A 16735-nucleotide genomic window follows, 5' to 3' on the forward strand; every position below is an offset into this window, starting at 1 on the left:
AAGTATTGTCCAGACCAGATTATTAGGAGATGTATACATGAGAGTTACTAGTCCAGTATTATTTCCTTTTGTCATGATCATGCTTGTGGGGGTCACTTTAGTGCTAAGAAGACTTCTGCTACGATGTTGCAGTGTGGATTCTATTGGACTTCGTTATTTAAAGACTCTCATAGTCACCGTGTTAGTTGTGAGCGTTTCCAGAAGTTGGGAACCATTTCCCGTAGGAACATGATGCCCTTGAACCTTATTTTAGTTGTTGAGGTATTTGATGTGTGGGGTATTGACTTTATGGGTCGGTTTCCTGATTCTTTTGGTAACCTTTACATACTTGTCGCTGTAGACTATGTATCTAACTGGATTGAGGCGGTTGCGTGTAAAACCAATGACCATAGAGTTGTGATTGAGTTCTTGAAAAATAATATACTTTCACGTTTTGGTACACCACGAGCTATAATTAGTGATGGAGGGTCGCACTTTTGTAATGGACCTTTTAGGATTTTGATGAAGAAATATGGTATTACACATAAGGTAGCTACCCCGTATCATCCACGGATTCCAATAGGGAGATAAGACTGGTCATCCAGGCTTACTGATGCCTTATGGTCTTATCGTATGACGTTTAAGACCCCCATTGGAATGTCACCTTATCGACTTGTGTATGGCAAGGCATGTCACTTACCTGTTGAGTTAGAACATAGAGCTTATTGGGCTGTTAAGCAGCTAAATATTTCACTTGAAAAGGCAGGAGCCCATAGGAAACTCCAGCTCAATGAGTTGGAAGAGATTCGCATAGATGCTTACGATAGTGCGAAGGAGCATAAGAACAAAATGAAACTTGTGCATGATAAGAATATTTTAAGAAAGTCATTTTCTCCTGGGAACTTACATTCTCGGTGGACGAGTCCTTTTATTGTTCGCACTGTCTTTCCTCATGGAGCTGTTGAGATCGAGACACCAGATGGTAGTAGTTCTTCGAAGGTTAACGGTCATAGATTGAAACCCTTTTTAGAGCCTTTTCCTACAGGTGATGTTGAGGAGGTCCCTCTGGAGGACCCTGTTTACCCTTGATTGACCATCGAGGCGATTGTATGTTGTATATTAGTTTTTGATTTCTCTCTTCACCCAGGTACTATCTTTATGAGTTCTCTCTTTATTGATTCCTCATGTTACCTTACTTTTTGTTATTGCTCTTTCATTAGAAACATTGTGGACAATGTTATATTTAAGTTTGGGGGTAGGGAAGAAACTTTTTGTTAGCTTTTAGTTGCAATAAATAAACTCCAGAGCCTAGAAATTTATGCTTATTAAGGTTGGAACTAACCAATCTAAGTGGATGAGAACATCTTGGTTGTAGGAGTTGAGAAACCAATCTGATTAGATGGAAACATCTAAAGAGTCTATTCATAAAAGCACAGAGCTCAGGTGTTAGAATTAAAAAAGAAACATGGTAGTTTCGCCATATCTCGTTGAATCCTAATCCTTATGTTTTTATTTTTTAAGTGACTCGGTGGGGCACACGATTCAAGTTGTTACCTTTGGTAGGGTGAATTAGGGTGATTGAGATACAAAAAAAAAAAATGAGACCAGACCATCAGTCAAACCGGAATAAATTCAATAAAGTCGACCACTGGTGCCCTTGTATATGCCAGTTGTGTTGACCTAGAGTTAGGTTTATCGACCACTGGATGTGTATGCCAGTTGTGTTGATATTAGTCAGACCGGTATCTCATTCCATTAGGATAGGTTCATCTTGGCAGAGGCCTTCTGACAGATATGGGAAACACCGTTCACTTTAAACCATCTACTTTTCTCTTTATCCATCTACTTAATATTTACATGTGATTGGTTGACTCCGGTTATGATGTTCAGAAACTATCTGAGTAGAGCTCTGTCACTTATATATGAATTTTAGTATGCTGAGTGCAAACTCGTGTACAACAATTGGAATTTCGCAACAGGGTACTTCCTCCTATAATCAATGATTGTATGCCAACCAAGGAGATTCTTTAGTGCCTTCCAAGGTTCTGCATAGATAGATAGGGTCTAGAGTAAAGGTTTTGTGGGTACACCTCTGGTAAACCCTCCAGAGACAACACTCCGCCGATAGGGCCACCTAGCGGTTTAATGGCTAGCTACACGTGCTTAGTGTAGTCATTTGATTTTCCAAATTAGTTTTGCTCGAGGACTAGCAAATAATAAGTTTGGGGGTATTTGATAGACGCATTTATGTGTCTGATTTGTCCTCAATGTTCCGTATTGTGAGTACTCAATTTTGTACTTATTATGGTTTTTTGTGTGTTTGTAGGTATTTTTTGGAAATAAATATTGTTGGAAAATTCGGCTCGAAAAGTTGCTCGGAACACCCCAGGAGGACAATTGCTATACGGACCCCCGCTTTTGCTAAGGAGCACCCTGGGCTATGTACAACCCAATTTCGTTCTCAGCACCCACCTGCTAAGGGCACCCCTACTCTGGATAGGAGCACCCTCTTCTTCTTCCACGTTTAAACAGATTTTGCCGGGAAAAAAATTCTTTTGAACTGCAAAAATTAGGGTTGAGATTTTGACGATGTTTTACAAAGACTAAATGGCTGAAACTTCGTGGGTAGTCGTTATTTTCATAACACACCTGGTATGGGCTTTTGGGTCGATCAGAATTAGGCCTGGTAAGAGATAAAAAAGGAGAGTTTGCAGCTGTAAAACGCGTAAGAAGCTAAAACAAGAAAGAAAATATCCGAAAATATTTTCTTTCACTGCCGAGAATTTTTGAAGTTATGGAGGAGATTCGATGCATTTTTCGGGTATAAATAGAGTCCCTTGGGTCATATAACGGGGAATGGAGAGTTTGGGAAGGATTTAGAACATCACAGAGGAGAAATACGATCACCAGAGAAACCTGCTGCTGTTGCTGCCATTGAAGAACACGAAGAACATAAGACCTCAAGAAGCAGTCTTATTTTTTTATAGTATTTGCGACTATTCTGTGACAGTCTTAGAGCTACAGTAACAGTGACACATCCTCTGTATCGTTCTTTGGTTTGTAATAAATATAATTGTCACAAACCCGGTTTGAATTATTTCTCCCTTTTCATCATTTGTAAACCATTTTTGAGCAATGAAATCGAATTCTGAGTGTGTTTCCAACATGATGAGAGGCTAAATTCTCGCTTAACCAAGGCAATGGGTGAAGCTATTTACACATGAATAATGGGTAACTATTTCATTTTCTCTAATTTGTAATTATAATTCACTAAATCACTGCTTTTGCAGAGTTTTTAAATGTTTACATAATTTTCTTAATTACTTGTGATTCAATTTGATAGATTATACTTTGATTAATCAATTGATAGTCTATGCTTAGGGAATACAATTAATATTTGAGAATATGTGTGATTATTTATGAATTAAGAAATAATGGACTAAAAAGATAATTAGAGTTTTGGATTATTTGTCATAATTTATTCATGTGTAATAGTGGAATATAGTGTCTTGGTTACTTTTAATATCTTGAAATCAATTTTGCAACAAGTTTTCTATTTTTAAGTTTTATAAGTCTAAAATCTTTTGCTTTCACAAGTCTCAACGAACTTATTACTACAACTCAATTGAAAATCACATCACCTGGATAAAACCCTAAAATCAAATTTCTTCATTAAACAGAGATGGTAGATGTATTAAAATCATCAAAAGGTGGAGAAAAAGGAAAAGCTCCGGAGTATAATTCATCGAAAAAATATGGTGTATCATCTAGGATCGAGTGATGGTCCTGGTATTCTTACTACCCCAATTGTGTTAAGAGGAACTAACTATGATGAATGGGCTATATCCATTAGAGTATCATTAATATCCAAGCATATGTTTTGTTTAGTTGACGACACAATAAAGGAACCTGTATATCCTGAATAGTTGGAGGAATGGATTGATGTTCATTCAAGCATTGTTTCCTGAATTAAAAACACCCTAGATTTTTTTGTAAGATCAACACTGGGGGATTATGATGATGATGCTCTTTTCTGGACACACTTGAAGAAGCGATTTTGTGTGGTCAGTGGTACAAGAATTTGGCAAATAAAATCATCTTTGAGTGAGTGTAAACAAGGTAAATTTGAAAGTGTAGCTGTCTATTTGTGGAGATTAAACAAGTTGTGGAGTGAACTGATGACATATATGAAAATACCACAATGAAAATGTGGTCATTGCACCTGCAATATTCCAAGTCAGGTAACTGCTTTGAGAGAAGAAGATTATCTTTATTATTTTTTGATTAGTTTAGATAGTATGTATGAGTCGCTATGTGAAAAATTGTTAGCAAGAGATCCTTTACCATCAATAGATGTTGTGTACCAGACGATATTTAACGCTGAACGTTTGAGAATGGGAGATGTTCTTTTATCTAAAAATGTGCAGGAAAATGTTATGGCTTTTAAGGTACAACCTGAACAAATAGAAAACACAAATACTTATGATGCTGCAAAGTTTTGCAGGCGTTGTAATCGAGAAGGACACTCTGATGATGGGTGTTATCAAATAATTGGTTATCCTGAATGGTGGGGAGACAGACCTCGTGGTGGTAGAGGACATGGAAGAGGTGGCGGAGCTGGTGGTATAGGTCGAGGTGGTTTTGCATCTGGCATAGGTGGCAGAGGATATGGCAGCACCAATCCTGTTCGTGGAAATAACTTGAATGTACCAGCAACTCAGCAGACAAATACGACATCTACAGATGGAGCTGGCTTGAATTGAGAGACAGAAACTCAACTTCAACAAGTACTTGAGTTTTTGAGTTCAAACAAACCAAAAATTCAACTACAAGGTAAACAACACCGGGCTTCCTGGATTGTGGATACAGGAGCTACGAATCATGTCACATATAATATAGATGACATGATAGAATTAAAATATATTAAAGCATGCTCAGTAGGTTTTCCAGATGGAAAGTATGCGAACTATGATAAAATAGGAACTATGATTCTTCCTGGTGGTTTGAAACTTGATAATGTGCTTTATGTACCTCAGATAACAAGCAACTCGATCTCGGTCACACATATGATTGATAAGATAGATTGTGTTGTGCAATGTACTAACAATTTATGTCTTATACATGACCGGTTGCCGTAAAAGGTGATTGGACTGGGTGAGAGACAATATGAAATATATTTGTTCCGTGGTGTACCTCCAGTTAAAGTGTTTGCAGTTAGTGGGGATTCTTACGAGCTGTGGCACCAAAGATTGGGATATCCGTCATAGAAAGTATTGAAAAAGATACCTGCTGTGTGTTCGTTATCTAGGAAGAATAATAATGCTTGTGATATTTGACCATGAGAAAAACATCATAGAATTAGTTTTCCTAATAGTCAGAGTAAAGCTAGTTGTATACTTGAGTTGGTTCATTTGGATTTAAGGGGACCTTACAAGACACCTTCATCTGGTGGAGCTCATTATTTTCTAACAATATATGATGATTTTTCAAGAGGAGTGTGGATTTATTTGATCGAAACTAAAATTGAAATTGAAATGGTATTTCTTAACTTCATTGCTCTCATTAAACGTCAGTTTAACAAGGAAATCAAAAATGTTAGAATTGATAATGGAACAAAATCTAATACTTTGCATGGATATTTTAAGACTAATGAGATAATATTGAGACATGCTGTGTTGGTACACCCCAATAAAATGGGATAGTTGAGAGAAAACATCATCATATAATGAATATTGCAAGAGCTTTGAGATTTCAAGCTAATTTACCAATACAATTTTGGAGTCAGTGTGCATTGACTGCGGCATACTTGATTAATCGAACACCAACACCTTTACTTAATAACAAGAATCAATATGAGATTATGCTTGGAAAGATGCCTTCATATGATCAGTTGAAGTGTTTGGGTGTTTGTGTTATGTACATAATCAAAACAGTAAAGGGGATAAGTTTGCAAGCCGAGGAAGAAGATGTGTATTTCTTGGTTATCCATTTGGTAAAAATGCATGGCAAGTTTATGATTTAGACACAAAACAATTTTTAGTGTCAAGGGATGTAAAATTATATGAACACCAGTTTCCATACATGACGGCAAATGTTGGGAAGTCAAATAATATTGATCCATAAAGTAATGGAGTATGTGGCCATGATGATGAGGATCGAGAAGAAGTACAGTTACCCAGTGAAGTCATTGAATATAAACAGTCTGAGTTACAAAAACAACAAAGTAATGAAGAACCACGACTTGATATTGAATATGAAACAGAAGAATTAGAAGGAGCTGCTCAAGAACATCTTAAGGAGAATACACATGATGCTTTCTCTAGTGCCATGTCAGTTGAAGTTGTGTAAGATAATAACAGCAGCGAGATAGGTAAAGGAAAACGTCATAAAATTCCTTCTAACAGACTCAAAGGCTTTGTGACGCATACTGTACGAGAAAATATTCCACCTTCCACTCAACCTACACAATCATCAGCCTCAAGTACACCTTATCCTTTGAAATATCATGTTAGTTGTTATCATTTCTCTGTAGCACAGAAAAATTATCTTGCTGCTATAACGGCTGGCAATGAGCCCAAGAACTTCAAAGAATCTATGAAGCATCCAGGATGGCAAAAATCTATGTCTGAAGAGATAAGAGCTCTAGAGGAACAAGGAACATGATAATTGCCGGAATTACCACCCGGTAAGAAGGCATTAGAAAGTATATGGATTACACTAATAAGAGAGATGAAAATGAAAATTTGATACATCTCAAAGCAAGATTGGTAATATTTGGGAATCATAAAGTTAAAGGATTGGATTATAGTGAGACCCTTGAATAATTAAGAGGAATACGAAAATATGGATGGGGCGGCAAAATAACTCAGAAGAGTTTCTCTTATCGCTCCTTATTTCATAAAGAGCGATGCGAGAAGAGGTAAAATGTAGGTGTAAAATGTCGCACACCTTGTATTAAGCGAAATAATCATCTCACCACCAAGCGAAGACGACCGTACAAAGCATATCAAAGATGACATCACAAAGTCACACTAAAAGTATGAAGAATCGTGCGGTAGTGAAGAGCACGTGCGAGAAACACCAATGTGAGCGTGCGTCAATATGGGCTTTATTAGTTGTCCTCTACTATGTAAACTCCTATATAAGGAGCCAACTACCCTCGTACAAGAGAGACCTTTTTTGTGAGCTAGGATAAAATTGTAAGAGAGAGAAAAAGTTATTTGTTTTGTAAGTTAGGATTTCTTCTCCCTAACTTTGCATTTGTTCTAAGTTTTAATAAAAGATCTTGAGTATTTTCCTTATGATTTCTTAGATTGCTTCACTAGATCTTAGTTGGGCGTAGCCGTAGGATTTCCTTCAACTACACATGGCATGTTCCAATATATTGTATTTATCGAACGTATCAATAATGACATTGTAAAAATTCCTATCAGATGTAACCCCACTATTTTTCATTTCTTTAAGAAGTGAAAATTATTTCTGTCAATCCCCTCTATCCCGATAACTCGCTAGAATCCTACTAAACACATATGAGTTGGGCTGAACATCATTAGCTTCCATCTCTTCCAGAACAATAACGGTAGTAGGTGATCACCAATTGGATTAAGTTAAAACAATCTTTCATCCATCAAAAATCAAAATCGATCCAGAACTTTTAGGAGAGGGTTGAAGAACAATAGAAAGCTTGCATAAGTGAAGATGAAGATGAAGGAGAAACTGAACCTAACTCCACAAGGGAGGGTAATTTGGTACGAGACGGAAATGGAAACTCGGTGGGTTTGACTGAGTCGCAAAGCGCACATATTTGCTGCTTTTGGACGAGTCCAACTGTACCTGTACCTTTCTCAAGAATAACTAATATTCCTGACCTTCACTCTATGTAATAGATGCAGAAACAAAAAAGCAATAATAAACATTCAAATAATGGCATTACACGTTTCTGTGGAATGTTATATTTTGAATTACTTTCATCACCTCAACTTTGGAATTGGTTTCTCAAAATGATGAGTTTTTCCAGAAAAAAAAAAGTCTATTGTACAAAATATTTAAGCCATGTAAAATATATCACTTAATCAATTTATAGGAAAATATAAACATGCAAAATTGTGGTGTTGATGGAAATGCAAAATTTACTAGTCTTGATCCTAGTTAGTAAGTTCGCGAATGATTCGCGAATCATTCGCGAATTTTTCCGTATCACGAATTTTACCGTCTTATTCGCGTACGTTTGCAACTCCGAACCCAAGTCGCGTATTATGTGGCATTCCCGAATTATTCGCGAACCGTTCACGAATTTTACGTATCCCGAATAATACGTCCGCTTAATTCGCCATAAATTCTTTAGCTTTTACTTTTCAAAGACTCCATTTTTTGGGCTTTACTGCCTCCCGAGCATACACGACCGAATATTAGACGTGTTGTGATTTTTATGAAACAAAAACGACTGAAGAGATTTGAAGGTGAAGGTGAGAGAGATCTCAAACTCACTAACCAAGCATCTAAACCACCATACGACGTCCTCTTGGATAACTAATGTTGTATATATTATTAATATCATCATATTAAGTTTATTTTTTCTTTAAATAACTCACACATATGCATAAAAATTGGTCTATGACCTTATAAATACAAATTATTTGTTATATATAGATACCGAATTTTCAGAGCCGAACTCACATTTATAAATCGAATCATACACGTACGTATGCCGTTCCGAATTACTGACGAATCACGTCCCGTTGACCGAATTTTAGACCGAATCTGAATTTTACAAAACCGTATAATACTCGTACGTTTGTCGTTCCGTACGTTTGTCGAATCCCGAATTGCTAACTAGGGTCTTGATTTCATCTAAAGCATATGGATATCATTATTGTGTGACATTAATTTGTAGTAATTTGCATTGACTCGATGAGAGGCGAGTACAGGAGCATCTCCAGTGAGACATTAGAAATATCATAAATATAAGGTCACATAGGATTTTCAAGGATTTAACCAAAAAATCATCTCCAATGAAAATGTGAAAGGAGAATGTAAAGATGATGTGTATGGTAGTTATGTAGCCATCCTCAATGCTATCCTCTGGTTTTAGAGGTTCTCTTAGAGGATGTGAACATCCTACTCATCATTATTAATGATTGTGATTAAATATGTAATTTTGATCAATGGCTTAAAAAGTTCCAAATTAAAGAAACACAATTTGTGGTTGGAGATGTTTTTCTTTCATCTCCTAAAATTAAGGAAAATTTGGTCTTTACATAGGAAAAGACAACTTCCACAAAAAATACACAACAAGTTATCATTGGAGATGCTCTACGAAAGTAAAGACAATGAAACAAAGAAAATTAAGATCATGGGGAGGGTATTTTTCCTTAGTGGGAATCGGACACAGTTACTTTTATTAAAGTGTCCCTTTAATGATTTAAACCTGATGCTAGTTATTACTAATTTCCAACGCTTGGGCATTAAACAATTTTTATCAATAATATTCGAATTCGATATATGTGCCTATTTATACCCTCATTAAGTTTATGATATCACATACTCGAAAGCTAGTTATTCATTTCATATCATATCATATACTAATGGCTCAAATTCATAAATTACATGTTCAAAACGAGTTGAAGAACTGCTCAGCAGACCAATTTTATAGTTTCATTAAGAATGAAGCGACCAAGTTCCCACGGGTTTGTCCTCATATCATCAAGAGTTTCCAAATTCTTGCTGGAAATGGAAGCATTGGCACCGTAAGGGTGATGAAAATCGCTGCGGGTAAGTACCAAAGTATTTATCAAAATGTTACTGCATATCTAGAAATTTTCATCTCATGATTAATTTAAATATTTTGTTATGTACACATGTTAACTTGTTGTATAGGAGCTTCTCATGAGGTAACGGTGAAGGATAAGATTGTAGCGGCGGACGATGAAAGCAGGACTCTTAGTATCACTATCATCGACGGAGACCTCTTGCGTATGTATCCGAAGTTTGAATACACATTGACGGTAACTCCAGTGGTTACACAAAGACGTGAGCAAAGCAGCTTGTTGAAGTTGTCCGTAGAGTATGAGAAAGGAAATGAAGATGTCCCTGCTCCACTTGAGTATACGGAGTTGGCAACTGCTCTGTATAAAGCCATTGCTGGCCACCTTGCGAAGAATGCTTGATTTGCTGAGAAGGCCTATTCATGTACACAAGCTGGCTGCACTAATGATGCTTAAATATTATCTAGTTTAAACGTGGTTTGCATAAGTAAAACTTCGATCAACCCGTTTAACAAATTTCATGTTGCTGATTTGCGCCACTAACTGACACAATTGACTGAGTTAATTGACTAAGTGAAACATAAAACAAACAAACTCGAAGAATCCATTATTTTTATAATGGATAACTGTCCTTTGTTAATTTGTGTTAATAAACTTAATTAGCCAAACTAGTTATGTGTTATTAGTTGGATTAGGTTAATTTAATTTAACTTTTAGAGTCAATGAAGTGCGTACACCATTTCCCCCTCCATTATTTTCATTTCTAGGGTATCTCTATTAGCAGTTCATCATTTCCTAATTGTAGAAATTGTAAAACCAAGATATGGAGTTTCAACAACGACTTCGCAGTAGGTAAGATTACTTACGGATGGGAACCGAGACTATGATCCAGTCGTAATAGTATTCTACGGCCCCAAATTGTGACGGAAATTTCGTATTTTTCAGAGTCACTAGCTTCTAGGAATTCATTATTTCACAGCCTTAAACCAAAGTAATTGAACTCATTCCTCGGTCCTATTCGGCTGGGGAGATTGGAGCCGGGAGCAATAAGTTCGGACTTCGACATAACACTATCATGTAATTAAATGTCTAATATTATTCTATCGAACGTATTTATCATGTATTTAGAGGTTTTTTATTTTATACAACTCCCATCTGAGGGGTTATGAAAAATTTCTTTTCTGATTTTAGTGCATGCTAGGCCAACTCGGAAAAATCTTTTACTCTCTTTGCTCAAAAATCTATCCGAATCGACAAAATCGTCCGCCTGAATCGCTAAAAATTAAAAATGACTTGGAATCGAAAATCATCTCGATCATATAACCTGTCACCATGGTTTCGAAAACGTGACTCGTACGATTCGTTTCATTTTTTTTAAATTCGCTTCAACTCGTGAAGATTCTTTTTTTTATGCGATTTTAACCTTTTAAGGTGACATAAAATGCAAAAGACATAAATTATCGAAACTACTAAAGATTATAAGCAACTAATGCAGCAAATATTTACAATCTAAAATGTTTGCATAAATTAGTTAAGCAAACATATGATTCAAAAATAAACCATGAATCTACGGTTCACGATTTAACATACAAAGCGACTCTTAAAAAATAAAAAGCGATTCACGATTTAAAAACCTTGCCTATCACGGATAATCAGCCTTGGAGAACAATTTCTTTGACTACACTTCCGTAAACAAAAAAATATTACTATCCTACTATTGGAATATTATGAATTCCTAATTAACCGTAAATGAACTATTTACAGGTAGTTAGGAACCAATGAGGTACTCCAAGCCTAGGCAGTTTATTAGCACTATATGCTGGGCATCACTAGTGGAAAATATAAATGGGGCAACATATAAGGGGGAGTGTCGTAGAGCCATGGGCCAATGTGTAAGAGGGTTATATACATGTAATCGGGATTTTCCTCGGAACCTATATATCCAAAAAGTTCACAATCACTGTTAGTAACATTGGTTCGATTGGCATTGACATTGTATGAGTATTTCGTTTATTAATGAGGATGTCCGGATACCTGAAATAAAGTTGATCATGCAGAAAGTAAAATATTTAATCAGATCCATTCAGGATACATGGAATCTAAGAGAAGGAAAAATATGGATTCAACAAAGCAACGGCTCCTACCTAAAGAGGAGGGGTATACCAGCTAAAGTAAACTTCATAATGTGGGTTGGTTTCGATGGGCTTCTTCCTACTCGAGAGATGTTGGATCACAGAAGAGTTAACGTTCCTTCTCTTGACTGCCCTACATGCATTTCTCAGCAGGAAACAATAGATCATTTGCTTCTTTATTGTTGTTTCGCCTTCCAGGTCTGTGCAAATTACAAAACCATAAAAAATCAAGAAAACAGGAAAATGACTTTCCGTAAATTTTCAGTTACTTCCGTCATTTTAATCTTCAAAATTTGTTTATATAAACATTATTTGATTTTATTAAAAATAATTGTACTAACTTTGAAAAATTAGCTTTTACATATTTAAGTCATACTAACTTTGAAAAATTAACTTTTACATATGTAAGTCATAGAAGCAAAGACCTCACCTTTCACATAATCAAATAAATGACGTTATGCTTCAGTAGTTCAGTGTTTAAGAAAAAAATATCAAACAAAACCAACCTCAATTTGCTTATTAATCCATTTTTATTCCCTAAAATTTTCAATTTTCTCTACCATCTCCCCTTCAAATTTTGTTTATAATAAAGCATTTGTTCATTGTCACCGCTATTTTTGTTGATTTTTGTATCGAATAATATAATTACCTTTTTACATAGATAAGCCCTACAAAACAATCAAATGATTCAATTTATTGATAAATAGGTTAACATGCTTAATGAGGGCGTGGTAGTGTTTCATACAAATTTTATTTTGGGCACAAAAATGTGACGCTAAGGAACATAAGTTACTAAATGCATGACTGCTACAACAGTTGGGACCGACGAAAACAAAAAGCCGATCTGATCATAGAGGTGAGAATGCCGGTGACACCTGCACCAGAATCTGAAAGATCACCTAAATTACACTTTTTGCCAGAATCTGCGTAGGTAAGGAACATAAATTATAGATGAGAATTGATGTACAGTGGTATTCCTTTTTTTTTTTTTGATCGAAAAGGAGAAATTATTGAAAGAATGTACAAAGACAGTGGTATTCCTTTGACGTGATTCTAAAAACACAATGCTGCAGTCATCTAGTTTCTTTAGAATCCACATAGAGATGAAATATGGGAATGATGATCATCCAATAGCGCTGCATGAACAGATTCTTTGGCGGTGTCGAACACAGACACGACACACATTGGTGGTCTGAAGATGGATAGCTGGTGAACTACTTTAAATTAGATAAAACACTCAAATAAGACATTTAATGTGAAAATAATTAGTAGACTTGGTTCATGGTCACTTTTGTTCTCAGATTCAATGTTATGGTTTCACTTTGTTGATTAAACTGTAGAATCTCAGTATGTTTCTGGATTATACGAACCAAAATTGAGTTGGATTAGTCACATTTGAAGTTACGATTGGAATCAAAACGATATATTCTAGTACTTGTTGGCCGTGAAAACAAACATAAGCACGATTTTTCTAATCTCTTAGCAATTACAAATTAAATTTAGCAGTAAATTCATATTTTATCCCAGAGTTCTATATTTTCAATTACCTCCATCATTTCTATTTCAAATTTGTTTCTCACAAACGGTAACCAATTTTCAAGATGAGTTTTTCTTTTAGAAAAAGTCATCATCGAGCATAATAGCATTGTACATAACTGACCCATATAAAACATTTCCTTTCGAACCAATTTACTGGAACACAAACATGCAAAACTGTTCTTTGGATGGAAATGCAAAATTAATTAATAATCTCTGCATCAAGTTTAAATGATCCCTACTCCCTGGTGCCTAGATCCATAATGGTCTCCGGTGAGGGGGAAAGATTCATATCCGCATAAAATCTATGATTGGCTTTAATAGCCATGTGCCCGACACTGTCCATGTCTACCTAATTTTAGAGAAGGCCAGTGGGATGATGCAGCAACGCTGATTTCAATATGAGGGTACGTTTTCTTCTGTTAACGAATCTGAATTGTTTTGCTGTTTTTGCTTTTATAATTGTAAATCTTTCCTTTATTCACATAACTTGAGATTGAGATTGCAATCACATAACATGCTAGATGCACGAGTTCGAAGTAGATAGCAGCAAATACTCACATTCATTGAACCAGATGCATTGCTGCATCAAGTCCAACATTCACCACATATCAGACATGTAATGTAAAAGTAACCAGTAAGTTCGGTTCATAGTCATTTAATTCCAATTTCAAAATTAGAGTGTTACTTTGTTGATTAAGTTGTTGTACATGATTTTTTTTTTTTTGTTTCTGATAACTTATATAAAACAAAATTGAGGTGCAATCGATGGAGATGTTGGATGAGTGAAAGTTGCATTCAGAATCGAAATAAGTATGTGGTATGCTTGCTCAACTTTGTGTTGGGTGCAAAAACAAACCACTTTATCTTAAATAAACATGTCTTAGAAACTACTGATATTTATGTTCAATTTGTTTTTTTATTTTACTAATTTTCACTTGAATCTTGTTAATTATGGCAAAATAAAATGATGTTAAGGTAATAAGAAGTTACACACCACTAATAATCTTTATTATGTAAAATGTGAATTATTACCTAAGAGAGCGGTGAGTTGATTTTCTTTTACACACGCACAACATTGGGAGAAAAACCATACCACGTGGCAAGAAAACCAAATCAAATAACTACAATTCCCATATTTCTTGAAATTTACATTTTCAATCACCTCCATCATCTCAACTTCCGAATTGGTATCTCAAACAAGTGTTTCAGTAGAAAAGTCACCACCTGAGTAATTATATTGTACGTAGTAACTAAGCCATAAAAGACATTTCATGGAACCAATTTATAGGAACATAAACGTGTAGAACAGTTCTTTCGACGGAAATGCAAAACTTACTTCATCTTTGTTTCATTTCTTTTGAGTTATCATGTCGGATACATGAATTTGTATTATTACATCCCCTCTCTGCATCAAGTTTGAATATCCCGCCGGCCTACCCTCTAGTAGTCTAGTGCCTAGACGCCACAATGGTATTCGATGACTTAGGAGGAAGATCCATATCCACACAACGTCTGTAATCAGCTTTAATATCCATGTGCCCGACACTGGTCATGTCTAGCGAAAATTAGAGAATGCGAGTGGGATGATGCAAGAATACTGTTTTTTACTTTTTCTTCTTCTTTGAACTTCAATTTGTACACATGACTTTGTTGTCACCTACAATACGAGGGTACATTTTCCTGCGTTAATGAATCTGAATTGAATGACATTGCAGTCACATAATGCTAGATGCACGAGTCAAATCAGATAACAGGAGTATTCACATTCATGGAACCAGACTCACATTTACAGATAATTGTGCTCCACGTTAAGATTGAAGTTAAACCAAAGAACGACTGACAATCATGTATAAATTTGAATTGCAAAATTTTGTATATATTATTAATGAAGTACTGAAGTATGAAACCACTTTTGCTTCCTCTAATCCTGTCTATAACTATTTATCTATATTCTGTTCTGTTCGAAAACAGTAAGGCTTTAATATCCATGTGCCTGACACTCGTCATGAATTTGTACTTCCAGATATTTGGCGTCAAATCAAAAATCAAAATATTTACCCTTTTACAGATGAAAACAGGTAGGCTTACAAGTACACATAAAATCTCAACAACTAAGGACTGTCCGAAGAAAATGCCCATTTTCCATGTTGTATTCCTTCATGCTGTATTGATATTAAGAGTTGACTAAGAAATGCCTATAAAACTATAGAACTCCAATGACCCGGGAGATCATTAATTACAAGACAGCGGGATTTTAATTGTGTTTTTCTTGACCTCTGGTATTGGTTGAAGTGGTAATTGTACTCCAAACATTTTACTTTCTCGTCTTGCTTTTGTTGTCTTTGAATCTCTGAATGTTGATCTTGAAGATGAATATCAGAGTATGCAAACACTCTTTGATAAACAGAAGAAATGAGTCAATTTCTTTTTAATACTTAAATGGAACTGTATTAAGCCCCCATACTACTGCACTTTTAGTTAGCACCTTCATTTTCCTCGACCATCAGTGTGTATATTCATAATAAACTAAATTTTATGTTTTTTTCTGTAAATTTTCAGTCCCCCCATCATCTCATTCTTCATTTTTTTGTTTACTAACTTATATAGACAAATAACCATTCATTCATCTATTATAACTATTTGTACGGCTATTTATTTTTGTATCGAAGCTACTGTATGATGCTATAATTGGGCCAACGGACCGGAGGACCCGAAGGGTCCTTAGGGAGAGAGTCACCTTTTATGACCACTTTTTTGTAAAATGTAGACTAACACAAATGTTCAATTTGATAAAAGAAAATTGGAATTGAATTTGGTGGTAGTCTTTGGGACATGAAAATCCCAAAATGTCCCTCTCTTTTAGTCTAATTATTATAGCTCCTTATGTTTTTTATTTTCCAGGGGTATAATTGGTAGCTAAACTTTTTTAATATAACATATTTAAAAATCCATGACTTAGAATTTTATAAATTTTATGCCATTGGAAAGGTTTTACAGAAATGAACACAATGAGTACAAACAACAATACAAAATTTAGAGTTTTTATGAAAAATTCGATCGTGTTTATATTTTTAAAATATAATGCATATCCATTATGCATAGCACCTCAAAAGATGCATAATATATGGGGGATCGATGCAAACCAACACAAAGGATGCATAGTAAATAGGGTAAATTGATGCAAACCACCACAAAAGATACATAAAAAAATGAGGAAAATTTATATAAACTACCATAAATTAGATGCATATAAATTTTAACCTTATAATACCATTATGCATGACGATGTTTCATTTTTTTCGGTCGGCTTTCCTCACCATG

General features: G+C 35.3%; 1 protein-coding gene across 1 annotated transcript; it reads left to right on the forward strand.

The window, feature by feature from the left end:
* Positions 1 to 9508: 9508 nt before the first annotated feature.
* Positions 9509 to 10268, forward strand: LOC113345061 (MLP-like protein 423). The gene is made up of 2 exons (XM_026588923.1): positions 9509 to 9750; positions 9856 to 10268. Exons 1-2 carry the CDS (start codon positions 9510 to 9512, stop codon positions 10143 to 10145), a joined length of 531 nt encoding a protein of 176 aa, XP_026444708.1. The 5' UTR covers position 9509; the 3' UTR covers positions 10146 to 10268.
* Positions 10269 to 16735: the final 6467 nt, after the last annotated feature.

Source organism: Papaver somniferum, unplaced genomic scaffold (assembly GCF_003573695.1).
Source record: "Papaver somniferum cultivar HN1 unplaced genomic scaffold, ASM357369v1 unplaced-scaffold_80, whole genome shotgun sequence".
Classification (NCBI taxonomy): Eukaryota; Viridiplantae; Streptophyta; class Magnoliopsida; order Ranunculales; family Papaveraceae; genus Papaver; species Papaver somniferum.

What these genes read in the sequence shown, in the direction of transcription:
- LOC113345061 (XM_026588923.1), top strand. Translation starts at nt 9,510, where the DNA reads ATGATATCACATACTCGAAAGCTAGTTATTCATTTCATATCATATCAT. An exon ending in GGTGATGAAAATCGCTGCGG is followed by an intron (nt 9,751 to 9,855) that starts GTAAGTACCAAA and finishes CTTGTTGTATAG; the next exon opens with GAGCTTCTCATGAGGTAACG.